This window comes from Oncorhynchus masou, chromosome 25 (assembly GCF_036934945.1).
Source record: "Oncorhynchus masou masou isolate Uvic2021 chromosome 25, UVic_Omas_1.1, whole genome shotgun sequence".
NCBI lineage: Eukaryota > Metazoa > Chordata > Actinopteri > Salmoniformes > Salmonidae > Oncorhynchus > Oncorhynchus masou.
This window is the reverse complement of record NC_088236.1, coordinates 16,290,242-16,309,329: the sequence shown is the minus strand read 5'-3', so window position 1 is coordinate 16,309,329 and position 19,088 is coordinate 16,290,242. Positions and strand designations below refer to the sequence as shown.

Here is a 19,088-nt window from a genome sequence, read left to right as displayed (position 1 = left end):
GATGTCTCTTAAACATCTCTCATGTTAAAACCTGTTAAGACTACCCCCCTACTTTGTGCAATTTCCGCCTGAAGACATACCCAAATCTAACAGCCTGTAGCTCAGGCACAGAACCAAGGATATGCATATTCTTGGTACCATTTGAAAGAAAACACTCTGAAGTTTGTGTAAATGTGAATTGAATGTAGGAGAAAAACACACAATAGATCTGGTTTAGATAAAACTATGGGAAAAAACATTCGTTTTTTCTAATTATTTTTGTATCATCATCTTTCAAATGAACAAGATAACACAAAAATTTAGATACGACGATGGGGACCATTTTAGTGCAAAAACTAAGAGGGCATCAGTACCTGTGCAAAATTTCAAAATGATAACTTCCAAAATGAGTGTGCTACATAACATTTATTGTGACGTCACCCAGGTGTCCCACACAAGTTACCCAAATGTACCCAAGGGGCCAAATTGTTGAAGTACACATTTTGAAACCAATAACTATATACAAAATACCAAAATGGTATTCTAACACACCCCCCACAAAAATTGGGGAAAAAAATTGAAAAAATAAAAAAAAATTGTACAAAATTATTTTGAAAAATTTTTGTACAATTTTTTTTTTGAAAAAAATGTTATGAAAAACTAAATATATACATACCATACATTTACAAATAAACATGGGTAACTATTTACACACTTTTACACACCCTCAGTCCTCTATCAAATCTATTTACATAGACCCAGCCTAAAACCCCAAACTGCATGCAATGCAGGTGTAGAAGCACGGTGGCTAAGAAAAACAACCTAGAAAGGCAAAAACCTAGGAAGAAACAAGGCAATGAGGGGTGGAGATCACAGTGTTTTTGTAGAGTGTGCAACAGGACAGCACCTCAGGAGAACATTTTTACAGTTTAGGGTTCCATAGCAGCAGGCAGAACAGTTGAAACTGGAACAGCGGCAAGGCCAGGTGGACTGGGGACAGCAAGGAGTCATCATGTCAGGTAGTCCTGAAGCATTGTCCCAGGGGTTCAAGTCCACCGAGAGAAAGAAGGAGAGAAAGAGAGCAGACTTAAATTCACACAAGACACCAGGTAAGACAGGAAAAATACTATATAAATATAACATAATGACCCTAGCTCAGCTAGAATGCAGACTGGTGTACTCAGCTAGACTGCAGACTGGTGTTCTCAGCTAGACCGCAGACTGGTGTTCTCAGCTAGACCGCAGACTGGTGTTCTCAGCTAGACCGCAGACTGGTGTTCTCAGCTAGACCGCAGACCCACTTTGCCATATAACCCCACCAACATTGCCAAAACTCTAGACAATGTTCTGCTGCTGATGCCAGATGCCATAGCAGTCCCTCTCTGATGTAAAGCAGAGGGTCACTGAGCATGTGCTGCATGTGATGGGAGACTTCATCTTGCAAACAACACAGCAACGCCTCCATGCTGTGCCCTTTTGGCCCTTAGGCACATCCATGCCTGCACAAATATATTTGGGCAGATGAACACTTGTGGCAGGAGCAGAAGGGACAGGGCTTGCTGCAGTGGTGCTGTAGCCAGCAAGCTCCTTGATGAGCTGCTCTCTGAAGTCTTTCTGTGAGAGGTAGGGCTTTCCACAGCTCGTTGCCATTTCCTTGTGTAGGATGAATGCATTCACTACGGCGATGTCGATGAAATGATAGAAGGTCTTGTACCATTTCATTGTCTTGTGGAGAACATTGTAGTAGCCGATTAGCGCGTCCGAAAGGTCGACTCCGCCCATGCTCTTGTTGTAGTCCTTCACTGCAGTTGGAATGGGGACATTTTTGGTGGTCCTTGCCCCGGCACCGTCCTTCACACGCCTGACAACACGATCCCCACTGAAGGACTTGTGGATAGTGGAGCACATCACCACCTCTCTGGTATCCATCCACTTTACAAAAAGCAGGCCATCTTCACGGATCCATCGCATGGTCCCCCGCTCAGCCCGCTTAGGCATGTCGTTCACCTTCGTCTTCGGAAAGCCCACCCTGTTGGTACGAATGGTGCCACAAGCCCATACATCCAGCTTCCTTAGGTCTGCAAACAGGGTAGGGCTTGTGTAGAAGTTATCCACAAACAGTTTGTAACCCTTCCCTAGCAGCTGAACATCCAATAACGCCATTACAGAGTCATAGCTGAGTCCCTTACCGGTAGCAAAACTGTTCTTCCCCTCGTAGACAAAGAAATTGCATGTGTAGGCACATGCAGAATCAGCCAAAACAAACAGCTTGTAACCCCACTTGGTTGGTTTGTTTCTCATGTACTGTTTGAGTCCAATTCTGGCCTTTGAGGATACCATCCTCTCATCGATCGACACGTTCTGGGCTGGCTGAAAATACGTCTTGCAGGCCTCAACAATGCTGTGGTAGAGCGGCTTGATCTTGCACAGTCTATCAAACGCTGCTGTGCCCCTCTTCTTCTCATTCTCTTCATCAACCTTTGGTTCACTGATGTGAAGCGCCTGTGAAATCATCAGAAACTTCTTGCAGGACATAACAGTCATGGGGAAAGGCAATTTGTACAGAGCTGATGTTTTCCAGTAGTCCTTCAGGCTTTTCAGCTTCACCAGCCCCATGTAGATGACCAGAGAAAGGTAGCAGAAAAACTCTGACATGGATATGGGCTTCCATGCTACCTTTTTGCCCGCTTGTTTCTTCTTCCCATTCTTATTAGTGTTGGACACGAGCGAACCTACAACAGATGTGGTAAAATACAGTTGGAAAAGCTGAAGGGGGGTGTAATTGGAGGTCGGGTTCACCTGAGGTCCTGGCTTCCTTATCGGCCTAAAAGTTGGTTGTGGTGGCTCCACATCATCTTCTAGGACGGTGTGCCAACGCCCTTCTGTCCCTCTGTTAGTGGGTGGCACACTTCCCCTCTTCCTCTTCACACCTCTAGATGGCCCGGGAGGTGTGGAGCCAGAGACAGCAGGGGTACAGCTGGATGAACCAGCTTCAGAGGGGGGTGGAAACCTTGGCACTGGGGGCTCCCAGTCGGAGTCAGTGCCACTGTGAGCCCTGTATCAACAGCTATAATAAACACACATATAGAGTACAAGGAGTAGCCCTGTATCAACAGCTATAATAAACATACATATAGAGTACAGGGAACATAAAGTGCTGTTCCATATCACTTTGGCAATTGATGTGGGCCTGACTCAAAATAGGCCATTTGGGTAGACCATGCGTTCTCAAAGAATCTGGCCCTCACTCACAATGGCTAGCTAACGTGTACTTTAGCCATTTCATTACATCGCTATATATTGCTAATAAAATGTAAAAACAGCTATAAAACATGTATAAAAAGTGCTGTTCCACATCAATTGCAAAAGTGAAATGGGCCTGCCTCAAAATAGGCTATTTGGGGTAGACCATGCGTTCTCAAAGAAACAGGCCCTCACTCACAATGGCTAGCTAACGTGTACTTTAGCCATTTTTGCAAATAAAATCTAAAAACAATCACTAATAATATTTTATATAAAAGTCAAACAACGGCATTAGCATGAGAGCAACTTACCAGTCCAAAACGATGTCCTCTCCGTTCAAAAAAAAGTCCTCAGTTTCAGAATCAAAGCTATGGGAGCTGATGGAGTCTTCAATCTCTGCCAAATCTGTCTCACTATCCCGGTCAATCTCTTCCAAAATCATTTCTACATTCGTGTATCTAGTTTTAGAGGTAACTTTCTTTGACTTATTTGCCATTTTATTCGCGAAATAAACAGTTGAAGTAGCAAATTACTGAAAAACGTCTGTGCGTAATTAGAATCACTCCTTCACGGTTCAATTGGCAATGGCGAAAGAACGATCTTTACGCCTGCCTCCAGTGTATAGGTTTGTCTTACAACAATGAATTGTGGGATATTTCCAGTTACATCTGCTCATTGGCTATCTACCCAGCTAGATTTCAAGAAGATCAGTGGTCATTGGGTTAAAATAGAGTCAATCAACGAGACAGTGGTCATATAATTGCTGCGCAATGGGCTCCTCACATGTTGTCTTCCAATCGGTATTACCATATCAATAGGTCCCGCAAAATGGCCCATCAGGGTTCATTGTCTTCCCTAACAAAGAGTTGGTTGCAAGTAAACCATACATGACTGGATAGAGAGGGAAAAGACGAGGAAAAGAGAGTCTCTTTACGTTGGACGTTACTTTGAAAATTGTATGACAGGAAATTCAACGCGATAAGCGGTCACAAAATGTTTCGTGTTAGGCTATAAAAAATGGATTTAACCGAACAAACGACCATTCATTGTGTAACAATGAGCCTTGGGATTGCAACCAGAGCAAGATTTTCAAAGGTAAACGATTTATTTCAATACAATCTGTGACTTGGTTATGCAAGTGCTGGTTGAATAAGTAGTTTGATATGGGGGTCTATGCTCAGATAATCGCAGCTTATTCTTTTGCAATAAATTATTTTTTAAATATGACAACGCAGGTGGATTAGCAAGATTCTAGGCTTTTGAAGCATGTGAGACACTTGTATTTTCATGAATGTTTAATATGACTATTTGTGGCGAACACCGTATGTTGTTGAATTCAATCCCGTATCCGGGATCGGTAGTTAAGAGAGGTTAAATCAGTCTGATGTTGATGTCTCTTAAACATCTCTCATGTTAAATCCGTGTGATGGTGATGTCTCTTAAACATCTCTCATGTTAAATACGTGTGATGGTGATGTCTCTTAGCATTATTTTTTCGAATGACATCCCAAAGAGGTAAAATATATAGTGACAACAATAGTGGTCCTAAAACGGAACCTTGAGGAACACCGAAATGTACAGTTGATTTGTCAGAGGACAAAACATTCACAGAGACAAACGGATAATCTTTCCGACAGATAAGATCTAAACCAGGCCAGAACTTGTCCATGTAGACCAATTTGGGTTTCCAATCTCTCCAAAAGAATGTGGTGATCGATGGTATCAAAAGCAGCACTAAGGTCTAGGAGCACGAGGACAGATGCAGAGCCTCTGTCTGATGCCATTAAAAGGTCATTTATCACCTTCTCAAGTGCAGTCTCAGTGCTATGATGGGGACTACAACCAGACTAAAGCATTTCGTATACATTGTTTGTCTTCAGGAAGGCAGTGAGTTGCTGTGCAACAGCCTTTTCTAAAAATGTTGAGAGGAATGGAAGATTCTATATAGGCCGATAGTTTTTTATATTTTCTGGGTCAAGGTTTGGCTTTTTCAAGAGAGGCTTTATTACTGCCAGTTGTAGTGAGTTTGGTACACATCCGGTGGATAGAGAGCCGCTTATTACTGTATGTTCAACATAGGAGGGCCAAGCACAGGAAGCACCTCTTTCAGTAGATTAGTTGGATTAGGGTCCAGTATGCAGCTTGAAGGTTTAGAGGCCATGATTATTTTCATCATTGTGTCAAGAGATATAGTACTAAAACACCTGAGTGTCTCTCTTGATCCTAGGTCCTGGCAGAGTTGTGCAGATCCTGGCAGAGTTGTGCAGACTCAGGACAACTGAGATTTGAAGGAATACGCAGATTTAAAGAGTCCGTAATTTGCTCACTAATAATCATGATCTTTTCCTCAAAGAAGTTTATGAATTTATTACTACTGAAGTGAAAGCCATCCTCACTTGGGGAATGCTGCTTTTTAGTTAGCTTTGCGACAGTATCAAAAATACATTTCGGATTGCTCTTATTTTCCTCAATTAAGTTGGAAAAATAGGATGATCGAGCAGCAGTGAGGGCTCTTAGATACTGCACGGTACTGTCTTTCCAAGCTTGTCGGAAGACTTCCAGTTTGGTGTGGTGCCATTTCTGTTACCATTTTCTGGAAGCTTCAGAGCTTTCTGAATACCAGGGAGCTACTTTCTTGTGGCAAATGTTTTATTTTTTAGGGGTGCAACTGCATCTATGTTATTGCGCAAGGTTTAGTTGAGTTCCTCAGTTAGGTGGTTAACTCATTTTGGTCCTCTGACGTCCTTGGGTAGGCAGAGGGAGTCTGGAGGGGCATCAAGGGATCTTTGTGTTGTCTGTGAATTTATAACACAACTTTTGATGATCCTTGGTTGGGGTCTGAGCAGATTATTTGTTGCAATTGCAAATGTAATAAAATGGTGGTCCGATTGTCCAGGATTGAGATCCACAACATTTATTCAATGGGACAAAACTAGGACCGGCGTATGACTGTGACAGTGAGTAAGTCCAGAGACATGTTGGACAAAACCCACTCGATGATGGCTCCGAAAGCCTTTTGGAACTTGGAACTTTTCCATGTGAATATTAAAGTCACCAAAAATGAGAATATTATCTGCTGTGACTACTACTCCTGCTCAGAGTGCAGTTACACATAATTTTCCCGCCTCAACAAAGACCTCAAATAAAGCCTTAGGTAAAGCTGTGTTCATATATTTATATCTTCTATTCAAAATCGATGCAGAACTATCCAGGAAGTAAAGGAATGGTTTGTTTGAGGTTTGCATAGTAAGGACAAAGACTGAACAGGAAACCCAGACACATCACAGGGACTATAAAGCTGAAGCATCCATTTTGAACATTTTCTCACCAGCAAATACTGTAGTCGCAGGTAGTGGAAGAGGATAGAACTAGGTGAAACCGGGCCGACATTCTGCCAATTTTCCTCATCTATGAAACATCAATATATCTTTTTGTTCCCAAAACTCAAATCTGTTATGATCACAGTGCACTAAGTTTAACAGACTTCACACTTTACCAAAATTGTGTTATTTAGAAGGAGTGCAAGGTTGAATTGAGTTTGTGCACACGTGCACTTCACAGAGGAGGTGTACTCTAACGGAATTATGCAAATAAATGCTACAACCCACCAATAAGATCTCACTAGCTCGTGCTTGGCTTTTCCCACCTCGCTGCTTTTTCTGCCCACTGTGCTTCACTTGCTCCCACTGTAAATTACACACACACACACGGGTTAGATAAAAAAATATCTTTGGTAAAGATTTGTATCATAAGGGTTTGTATAGGGTTTGTATAGTAAGGATTTGTATAGGGTTTGTATAGTAAGAGTTTGTATAGTAAAGCTCCCACACACTAATAAATCCCATACAGCTCATAGCATTCCCTTTCTAAGCAATCATGAAAATGGAAGTCTGGAGTTGACCAGTGATACCCCAAATTCCATTCTATATCATTCCTTTTTTTCGGTGCTCCATATGCGGAATGAGAGACAAAGATGGGGAGATGGAGGGAACGTGTGTTAGAGAGTGAGGTGTTTTCAGATCAGTGCATATGAGGACAAGGGGTCAGGAAGAGGTCACTTTTAAACTATTGAGATGCACCCCAAGTCTTTTTCTGTATTTTTCTAGTACTTTGCATCCAGATGGCATGAGAAGCAGCTTGGCCTGAAAGCAAAACCTCACTCTGCCAAGAAACTATTAGGACAAACTTCTTCAGCCTGAGTGGCAACAGAAACAAAACCAACATACTGACATGACTTCTAAATCACTGACGTCTGGACGAAGGCAAACAAATTATTGACAGGCCATTTTCAAACTATCCATCAGAGCTGTGTGTGTGTGTGTGTGTGTGTGTGTGCACATGCTCCTAACTCATAGCAGGTGAGTGGGAAGAGAGACAGAGAGAGGAGAACCCGACACCATCAAAGTGTAAAAGGGCAGGAGGGCAGAGTCTTGTACGAACTCTACCGTCTATCAAATAATTTTGTACGAACACTACCGCCCATCAAAGCATTTTGTATGAACTCTACCGTCTATCAAAGCATTTTGTATTAACTCTACCGTCTATCAAAGCATTTTGTACGAACTCTACCGTCTATCAAAGCATTTTGTACGAACTCTACCGTCTATCAAAGCATTTTGTAAGAACACTACAATCCATTAAAGCATTTTGTACGAACACTACCATCCATCAAAGCATTTTGTACGAACACTACCATCCATCAAAGCATTTTGTATGAATTCTACCATCCATCAAAGCATTTTGTACGAACACTACCATCCATCAAAGCATTTTGTAAGAACACTACCATCCATCAAAGCATTTTGTATGAATTCTACCATCCATCAAAGCATTTTGTACGACTACCATCCATCAAAGCATTTTGTACGAACAATACCATTTATCAAAGCCTTTTGTAGGAACATTACCATCCAATCACGAACTCTACTGTCCGTCAAAGCATTTTGTAGGAATTCTACTGTCAGTCAAAGCATTTTACACAAACTCTACCATCAGTCAAAGCGTTTTGTACGAACACTACCGTCCATCAAAGCGTTTTGTACGAACACTACCATCCATCAAAGCGTTTTGTATGAACTCTACCATCCATCAAAGCGTTTTGTACGAACACTACCATCCATCAAAGCGTTTTGTACGAACACTACCGTCAGACAAAGTGTTTTGAAGGAACACTACTGTCCGTCAAAGTGTTTTATACGAACTCTACCGTCAGTCAAAGCATTTTATACGAACTTTACCGTCAGTCAAAGCATTTTATACGAACTATACCGTCAGTCAAAGCATTTTATACGAACTATACCGTCAGTCAAAGCATTTTATACGAACTCTACCGTCCGTCAAAGCATTTTGTACGAACTCTACCGTACATCAAAGCATTTTATACGAACTCTACCGTACGTCAAAGCATTTTATACGAACTCTACCGTACGTCAAAGCGTTTTATAGGAACTCTACTGTCTGTCAAAGCATTTTATACGAACTCTACTGTCAGTCAAAGCCTTTTGTAGGAACACTACCTTCCGTCAAAGCATTTTATACGAACTCTACCGTCAGTCAAAGCGTTTTGTAGGAACTCTACCGTCCATCAAAGCGTTTTTTACAAACAAAACCATTCATCAAATCATTTTATACGAACTCTACTGTCCGTCAAATAATTTTATACGAACTCTACTGTCCGTCAAAGCATTTTGTAGGAACTCTACCGTCCGTCAAAGCATTTTGTAGGAACTCTACTGTCAGTCAAAGCATTTTGTAGGAACACTACCATTTATCAAAGCGTTTTGTACGAACACTACCATCCATCAAATAATTTTGTACAAACACTACCATTTATCAAAGCCTTTTGTAGGAACACTACCATCCATCAAAGCATTTGATACGAACTCAACTGTCCGTCAAAGCATTTTGTAGGAACTCTACCGTCCATCAGAGCGTTTTTTTACAAACAAAACCATCCATCAAAGCGTTTTGTATGAATTCTACCATCCATCAAAGCATTTTGTACGAACACTACCATCCATCAAAGCATTTTGTAAGAACACTACCATCCATCAAAGCATTTTGTATGGACTCTACCATCCATCAAAGCATTTTGTAAGAAAACTACCGTCCATCAAAGAGTTTTGTACGAACACTACAATCCATCAAAGCATTTTGTACGAAAACCACTGTCAGTCAAAGCATTTTATACGAACTCAACCGTCCGTCACAGCATTTTATATGACCTCTACCATCCGTCAAAACGTTTTGTAGGAACTCTACCATCAGTCAAAGCATTTTATACGAACTCTACCGTCCGTCAAAGCATTTTATACGAACTCTACCGTCGGTCAAAGCATTTTATACGAACTCTACCGTCCGTCAAAGCATTTTATACGAACTCTACCGTCCGTCAAAGCATTTTGTATGAACTCTACCGTCCGTCAAAGCATTTTATACAAACTCTACCGTCCGTCAAAGCATTTTATACGAACTCTACCGTCCGTCAAAGCATTTTGTATGAACTCTACCATCAGTCAAAGCATTTTATACAAACTCTACCGTCCGTCAAAGCGTTTTGTACGAACACTACCATCCATCAAAGCGTTTTGTACGAACACTACCATCCGTCAAAGCGATTTGTAGGAACTCTACCATCGTCCATCAAAGCATTTTGTAGGAACTCGACCGTCGTCCATCAAAGCATTTTGTAGGAACTCTACCATCCGTCAAAGCGTTTTGTACGAACACTACCATCCATCAAAGCGTTTTGTAGGAACTCTACCGTCCGTCAAAGCGTTTTGTATGAACTCTACCATCCATCAAAGCCTTTTGTAGGAACTGTACCATCCGTCAAACGTTTTGTACGAACACTACCATCCGTCAAAGCATTTTGTACGAACACTACCATCCATCAAAGCGTTTTGTATGAAATCTACCGTCAGTCAAAGCATTTTATACGAACTCTACCGTCGTCCATCAAAGCGTTTTGTACGAACACTACCATCCATCAAAGCATTTTGTATGAACTCTACCGTCCGTCAAGGCATTTTATACAAACTCTACCGTCCATCAAAGCATTTTATACGAACTCTACCGTCAGTCAAAGCATTTTATACGAACTCTACCGTCCGTAAAAACGTTTTGTAGGAACTTTACCGTCCGTCAAAGCATTTTATACGAACTCTACCCTCGTCAAAGCGTTTTGTATGAAGTCTACTGTCCGTCAAAGCGTTTTATACAAACTCTACCGTCCGTCAAAGCATTTTATACAAACTCTACCGTCAGTCAAAGCGTTTTGTATGAACTCTACCATCAGTCAAAGCGTTTTGTATGAACTCTACCGTCAGTCAAAGCGTTTTGTAGGAACTCTACCGTCAGTCAAAGCGTTTTGTAGGAACTCTACCATCCGTCAAAGCGTTTTGTAGGAACTCTACCGTCAGTCAAAGCCTTTTGTAGGAACTCTACCGTCCGTCAAAGCGTTTTGTATGAACACTACCATCCATCAAACGTTCTGTAGGAACTCTACCGTCCGTCAAAGCGTTTTGTATGAACACTACCATCCATCAAAGCCTTTTGTAGGAACTCTACCATCCGTCAAAGCGTTTTGTAGGAACTCTACCATCCGTCAAAGCGTTTTGTATGAACACTACCATCCGTCAAAGCCTTTTGTAGGAACTCTACCGTCAGTCAAAGCATTTTGTAGGAACTCTACCATCCGTCAAAGCGTTTTGTAGGAACTCTACCGTCAGTCAAAGTGTTTTGTATGAACTCTACCGTCAGTCAAAGCGTTTTGTACGAACACTACCATCCATCAAAGCGTTTTGTAGGAACTCTACCGTCCGTCAAAGCGTTTTGTATGAACACTACCAACCATCAAAGCCTTTTGTAGGAACTCTAACCGTCCGTCAAAGCGTTTTGTATGAACACTACCATCCGTCAAAGCCTTTTGTAGGACCTCTACCATCTGTCAAAGCGTTTTGTAGGAACTCTACCATCCGTCAAAGCGTTTTGTATGAACACTACCATCCGTCAAAGCATTTTGTAGGAACTCTACCGTCAGTCAAAGCGTTTTGTAGGAACTCTACCATCCGTCAAAGCGTTTTGTATGGACTCTACCATCCATCAAAGCATTTTGTAAGAAAACTACCGTCCATCAAAGCGTTTTGTACGAACACTACCATCCATCAAATAATTTTGTACAAACACTACCATTTATCAAAGCCTTTTGTAGGAACACTACCATCCATCAAAGCATTTGATACGAACTCAACTGTCCGTCAAAGCATTTTGTAGGAACTCTACCGTCCATCAGAGCGTTTTTTTACAAACAAAACCATCCATCAAAGCGTTTTGTATGAATTCTACCATCCATCAAAGCATTTTGTACGAACACTACCATCCATCAAAGCATTTTGTAAGAACACTACCATCCATCAAAGCATTTTGTATGGACTCTACCATCCATCAAAGCATTTTGTAAGAAAACTACCGTCCATCAAAGAGTTTTGTACGAACACTACAATCCATCAAAGCATTTTGTACGAAAACCACTGTCAGTCAAAGCATTTTATACGAACTCAACCGTCCGTCACAGCATTTTATATGACCTCTACCATCCGTCAAAACGTTTTGTAGGAACTCTACCATCAGTCAAAGCATTTTATACGAACTCTACCGTCCGTCAAAGCATTTTATACGAACTCTACCGTCGGTCAAAGCATTTTATACGAACTCTACCGTCCGTCAAAGCATTTTATACGAACTCTACCGTCCGTCAAAGCATTTTGTATGAACTCTACCGTCCGTCAAAGCATTTCATACAAACTCTACCGTCCGTCAAAGCATTTTATACGAACTCTACCGTCCGTCAAAGCATTTTATACGAACTCTACCGTCGGTCAAAGCATTTTATACGAACTCTACCGTCCGTCAAAGCATTTTATACGAACTCTACCGTCCGTCAAAGCATTTTGTATGAACTCTACCATCAGTCAAAGCATTTTATACAAACTCTACCGTCCGTCAAAGCGTTTTGTACGAACACTACCATCCATCAAAGCGTTTTGTACGAACACTACCATCCGTCAAAGCGATTTGTAGGAACTCTACCATCGTCCATCAAAGCATTTTGTAGGAACTCGACCGTCGTCCATCAAAGCATTTTGTAGGAACTCTACCATCCGTCAAAGCGTTTTGTACGAACACTACCATCCATCAAAGCGTTTTGTAGGAACTCTACCGTCCGTCAAAGCGTTTTGTATGAACTCTACCATCCATCAAAGCCTTTTGTAGGAACTGTACCATCCGTCAAACGTTTTGTACGAACACTACCATCCGTCAAAGCATTTTGTACGAACACTACCATCCATCAAAGCGTTTTGTATGAAATCTACCGTCAGTCAAAGCATTTTATACGAACTCTACCGTCGTCCATCAAAGCGTTTTGTACGAACACTACCATCCATCAAAGCATTTTGTATGAACTCTACCGTCCGTCAAGGCATTTTATACAAACTCTACCGTCCATCAAAGCATTTTATACGAACTCTACCGTCAGTCAAAGCATTTTATACGAACTCTACCGTCCGTAAAAACGTTTTGTAGGAACTTTACCGTCCGTCAAAGCATTTTATACGAACTCTACCCTCGTCAAAGCGTTTTGTATGAAGTCTACTGTCCGTCAAAGCGTTTTATACAAACTCTACCGTCCGTCAAAGCATTTTATACAAACTCTACCGTCAGTCAAAGCGTTTTGTATGAACTCTACCATCAGTCAAAGCGTTTTGTATGAACTCTACCGTCAGTCAAAGCGTTTTGTAGGAACTCTACCGTCAGTCAAAGCGTTTTGTAGGAACTCTACCATCCGTCAAAGCGTTTTGTAGGAACTCTACCGTCAGTCAAAGCCTTTTGTAGGAACTCTACCGTCCGTCAAAGCGTTTTGTATGAACACTACCATCCATCAAACGTTCTGTAGGAACTCTACCGTCCGTCAAAGCGTTTTGTATGAACACTACCATCCATCAAAGCCTTTTGTAGGAACTCTACCATCCGTCAAAGCGTTTTGTAGGAACTCTACCATCCGTCAAAGCGTTTTGTATGAACACTACCATCCGTCAAAGCCTTTTGTAGGAACTCTACCGTCAGTCAAAGCATTTTGTAGGAACTCTACCGTCCGTCAAAGCGTTTTGTAGGAACTCTACCGTCCGTCAAAGCGTTTTGTATGAACACTACCAACCATCAAAGCCTTTTGTAGGAACTCTAACCGTCCGTCAAAGCGTTTTGTATGAACACTACCATCCATCAAAGCGTTTTGTAGGAACTCTACCGTCCGTCAAAGCGTTTTGTATGAACACTACCAACCATCAAAGCCTTTTGTAGGAACTCTAACCGTCCGTCAAAGCGTTTTGTATGAACACTACCATCCGTCAAAGCCTTTTGTAGGACCTCTACCATCTGTCAAAGCGTTTTGTAGGAACTCTACCATCCGTCAAAGCGTTTTGTATGAACACTACCATCCGTCAAAGCATTTTGTAGGAACTCTACCGTCAGTCAAAGCGTTTTGTAGGAACTCTACCATCCGTCAAAGCGTTTTGTATGAACACTACCATCCGTCAAAGCATTTTGTAGGAACTCTACCGTCAGTCAAAGCGTTTTGTAGGAACTCTACCATCCGTCAAAGCGTTTTGTAGGAACTCTACCGTCAGTCAAAGTGTTTTGTATGAACTCTACCATCCGTCAAAGCGTTTTGTATGAACACTAACATCCGTCAAAGCATTTTGTAGGAACTCTACCATCTGTCAAAGCATTTTGTAGGAACTCTACCATCCGTCAAAGCGTTTTGTATGAACACTACCATCCGTCAAAGCATTTTGTAGGAACTCTACCGTCAGTCAAAGCGTTTTGTAGGAACTCTACCATCCGTCAAAGCGTTTTGTAGGAACTCTACCGTCAGTCAAAGTGTTTTGTATGAACTCTACCGTCAGTCAAAGCGTTTTGTACGAACACTACCATCCATCAAAGCGTTTTGTAGGAACTCTACCGTCCGTCAAAGCGTTTTGTAGGAACTGTACCATCCGTCAAACGTTTTGTACGAACACTACCATCCGTCAAAGCATTTTGTAGGGACTCTACCGTCCGTCAAAGCGTTTTGTACGAACACTACCATCCATCAAAGCGTTTTGTATGAAATCTACCGTCAGTCAAAGCATTTTATACGAACTCTACCGTCGTCCATCAAAGATTTTGTAGGAACTCTACCGTCCGTCAAAGCGTTTTGTACGAACACTAACATCCATCAAAGCATTTTGTATGAACTCTACCGTCCGTCAAGGCATTTTATACGAACTCTACCGTCCATCAAAGCATTTTATACGAACTCTACCGTCAGTCAAAGCATTTTATACGAACTCTACCGTCCGTCAAAACGTTTTGTAGGAACTCTACCGTCCGTCAAAGCATTTTATACGAACTCTACCCTCGTCAAAGCGTTTTGTAGGAACTCTACCATCAGTCAAAGCGTTTTGTATGAACTCTACCATCAGTCAAAGCGTTTTGTATGAACTCTACCGTCAGTCAAAGCGTTTTGTAGGAACTCTACCGTCAGTCAAAGCGTTTTGTAGGAACTCTACCGTCAGTCAAAGTGTTTTGTATGAACTCTACCGTCAGTCAAAGCGTTTTGTACGAACACTACCATCCATCAAAGCGTTTTGTAGGAACTCTACCGTCCGTCAAAGCGTTTTGTATGAACACTACCAACCATCAAAGCCTTTTGTAGGAACTCTAACCGTCCGTCAAAGCGTTTTGTATGAACACTACCATCCGTCAAAAGCCTTTTGTAGGACCTCTACCATCTGTCAAAGCGTTTTGTAGGAACTCTACCATCCGTCAAAGCGTTTTGTATGAACACTACCATCCGTCAAAGCATTTTGTAGGAACTCTACCGTCAGTCAAAGCGTTTTGTAGGAACTCTACCATCCGTCAAAGCGTTTTGTATGAACACTACCATCCGTCAAAGCATTTTGTAGGAACTCTACCGTCAGTCAAAGCGTTTTGTAGGAACTCTACCATCCGTCAAAGCGTTTTGTAGGAACTCTACCGTCAGTCAAAGTGTTTTGTATGAACTCTACCATCCGTCAAAGCGTTTTGTATGAACACTAACATCCGTCAAAGCATTTTGTAGGAACTCTACCATCTGTCAAAGCGTTTTGTAGGAACTCTACCATCCGTCAAAGCGTTTTGTATGAACACTACCATCCGTCAAAGCATTTTGTAGGAACTCTACCGTCAGTCAAAGCGTTTTGTAGGAACTCTACCATCCGTCAAAGCGTTTTGTAGGAACTCTACCGTCAGTCAAAGTGTTTTGTATGAACTCTACCGTCAGTCAAAGCGTTTTGTACGAACACTACCATCCATCAAAGCGTTTTGTAGGAACTCTACCGTCCGTCAAAGCGTTTTGTAGGAACTGTACCATCCGTCAAACGTTTTGTACGAACACTACCATCCGTCAAAGCATTTTGTAGGGACTCTACCGTCCGTCAAAGCGTTTTGTACGAACACTACCATCCATCAAAGCGTTTTGTATGAAATCTACCGTCAGTCAAAGCATTTTATACGAACTCTACCGTCGTCCATCAAAGATTTTGTAGGAACTCTACCGTCCGTCAAAGCGTTTTGTACGAACACTAACATCCATCAAAGCATTTTGTATGAACTCTACCGTCCGTCAAGGCATTTTATACGAACTCTACAGTCCATCAAAGCATTTTATACGAACTCTACCGTCAGTCAAGGCATTTTATACGAACTCTACCGTCCGTCAAAACGTTTTGTAGGAACTCTACCGTCCGTCAAAGCATTTTATACGAACTCTACCCTCGTCAAAGCGTTTTGTAGGAACTCTACCATCAGTCAAAGCGTTTTGTATGAACTCTACCATCAGTCAAAGCGTTTTGTATGAACTCTACCGTCAGTCAAAGCGTTTTGTAGGAACTCTACCGTCAGTCAAAGCGTTTTGTAGGAACTCTACCGTCAGTCAAAGTGTTTTGTATGAACTCTACCGTCAGTCAAAGCGTTTTGTACGAACACTACCATCAAAGCGTTTTGTAGGAACTCTACCGTCCGTCAAAGCGTTTTGTATGAACACTACCATCCATCAAAGCCTTTTGTAGGAACTCTACCGTCCGTCAAAGCGTTTTGTATGAACACTACCATCCATCAAACGTTTTGTAGGAACTCTACCGTCCGTCAAAGCGTTTTGTATGAACACTACCATCCATCAAAGCCTTTTGTAGGAACTCTACCGTCCGTCAAAGCGTTTTGTATGAACACTACCATCCATCAAAGCCTTTTGTAGGAACTCTACCATCCGTCAAAGCGTTTTGTAGGAACTCTACCATCCGTCAAAGCGTTTTGTAGGAACTCTACCGTCAGTCAAAGTGTTTTGTATGAACTCTACCGTCAGTCAAAGCGTTTGTACGAACACTACCATCCATCAAAGCGTTTTGTAGGAACTCTACCGTCCGTCAAAGCGTTTTGTATGAACACTACCATCCATCAAAGCCTTTTGTAGGAACTCTACCGTCCGTCAAAGCGTTTTGTATGAACTGTACCATCCGTCAAACGTTTTGTACGAACACTACCATCCGTCAAAGCATTTTGTAGGGACTCTACCGTCCGTCAAAGCGTTTTGTACGAACACTACCATCCATCAAAGCGTTTTGTAGGAACTCTACCGTCCGGCAAAGTGTTTTGTACGAACACTACCGTCAGTCAAAGCATTTTATACAAACTCTACCGTCCGTCAAAGCATTTTATACGAACTCCACTGTCAGTCAAAGCATTTTATACGAACTCTACCGTCCGTCAAAATGTTTTATACAAACTCTACCGTCAGTCAAGGCATTTTATACGAACTCTACCGTCCATCAAAGCGTTTTGTAGGGACTCTACCGTCAGACAAAGCATTTTATACGAACTCTACAGTCCATTAGAACGTTTTGTATGAACTCTACCGTCCGTCAAAGCGTTTTATACGAACTCTACCGTCCGTCAAAGCATGTTATACAAACTCTACCGTCAGTCAAAGCGTTTTGTATGAACTCTACCGTCAGTCAAAGCATTTTATACGAACTCTACCGTCAGTCAAAGCGTTTTGTATGAACTCTATCGTCAGTCAAAGCGTTTTGTATGAACTCTACCGTCAGTCAAAGCGTTTTGTAGGAACTCTACCGTAAGTCAAAGCGTTTTGTAGGAACTCTACCGTCAGTCAAAGCGTTTTGTAGGAACTCTACCGTCAGTCAAAGCGTTTTGTAGGAACTCTACCATCCGTCAAAGCGTTTTGTAGGAACTCTACCGTCCGTCAAAGCGTTTTGTATGAACACTACCATCCATCAAAGCCTTTTGTAGGAACTCTACCGTCCGTCAAAGCGTTTTGTACGAACACTACCATCCGTCAAAGCATTTTGTACGAACACTACCATCCATCAAAGCGTTTTGTACGAACACTACCATCCGTCAAAGCGATTTGTAGGAACTCTACCATCGTCCATCAAAGCATTTTGTAGGAACTCACCGTCGTCCATCAAAGCATTTTGTAGGAACTCTACCATCCGTCAAAGCGTTTTGTAGGAACTGTACCATCCGTCAAACGTTTTGTACGAACACTACCATCCGTCAAAGCATTTTGTAGGGACTCTACCGTCCGTCAAAGCGTTTTGTACGAACACTACCATCCATCAAAGCGTTTTGTATGAAATCTACCGTCAGTCAAAGCATTTTATACAAACTCTACCGTCGTCCATCAAAGCTTTTTGTAGGAACTCTACCGTCCGTCAAAGCGTTTTGTACGAACACTACCATCCATCAAAGCATTTTGTATGAACTCTACCCTCCGTCAAGGCATTTTATACGAACTCTACCGTCCATCAAAGCATTTTATACGAACTCTACCGTCAGTCAAAGCATTTTATACGAACTCTACCGTCCGTCAAAACGTTTTGTATGAACTCTACCGTCCGTCAAAGCATTTTATACGAACTCTACCCTCGTCAAAGCGTTTTGTATGAACTCTACCATCAGTCAAAGCGTTTTGTATGAACTCTACCGTCAGTCAAAGCGTTTTGTTGGAACTCTACCGTCAGTCAAAGCGTTTTGTAGGAACTCTACCGTCAGTCAAAGCGTTTTGTAGGAACTCTACCATCCGTCAAAGCGTTTTGTAGGAACTCTACCGTCAGTCAAAGCCTTTTGTAGGAACTCTACCGTCCGTCAAAGCGTTTTGTATGAACACTACCATCCATCAAACGTTTTGTAGGAACTCTACCGTCCGTCAAAGCGTTTTGTATGAACACTACCATCCATCAAAGCCTTTTGTAGGAACTCTACCATCCGTCAAAGCGTTTTGTAGGAACTCTACCATCCGTCAAAGCGTTTTGTAGGAACTCTACAGTCAGTCAAAGTGTTTTGTATGAACTCTACCGTCAGTCAAAGCGTTTTGTACGAACACTACCATCCATCAAAGCGTTTTGTAGGAACTCTACCGTCCGTCAAAGCGTTTTGTATGAACACTACCATCCGTCAAAGCCTTTTGTAGGAACTCTAACCGTCCGTCAAAGCGTTTTGTATGAACACTACCATCCGTCAAAGCCTTTTGTAGGAACTCTACCATCTGTCAAAGCGTTTTGTAGGAACTCTACCATCCGTCAAAGCGTTTTGTATGAACACTACCATCCGTCAAAGCATTTTGTAGGAACTCTACCGTCAGTCAAAGCGTTTTGTAGGAACTCTACCATCCGTCAAAGCGTTTTGTAGGAACTCTACCGTCAGTCAAAGTGTTTTGTATGAACTCTACCGTCAGTCAAAGCGTTTTGTACGAACACTACCATCCATCA

General features: G+C 41.9%; 1 protein-coding gene and 1 pseudogene across 1 annotated transcript; both read right to left on the bottom strand.

The window, feature by feature from the left end:
- LOC135513594 (F-box/LRR-repeat protein 17-like) overlaps positions 1–19,088 on the bottom strand; it is a 558,551-nt pseudogene that overhangs the window by 384,832 nt on the left and 154,631 nt on the right.
- On the bottom strand, positions 1,315–3,795 carry LOC135514436 (piggyBac transposable element-derived protein 4-like). The gene is made up of 2 exons (XM_064937937.1): positions 3,534–3,795; positions 1,315–3,025 (listed from the first exon to the last, which is right to left on the bottom strand). The coding sequence occupies exons 1-2, from the start codon at positions 3,716–3,718 to the stop codon at positions 1,315–1,317; spliced, it is 1,896 nt and encodes a 631-aa protein (XP_064794009.1). The 5' UTR covers positions 3,719–3,795.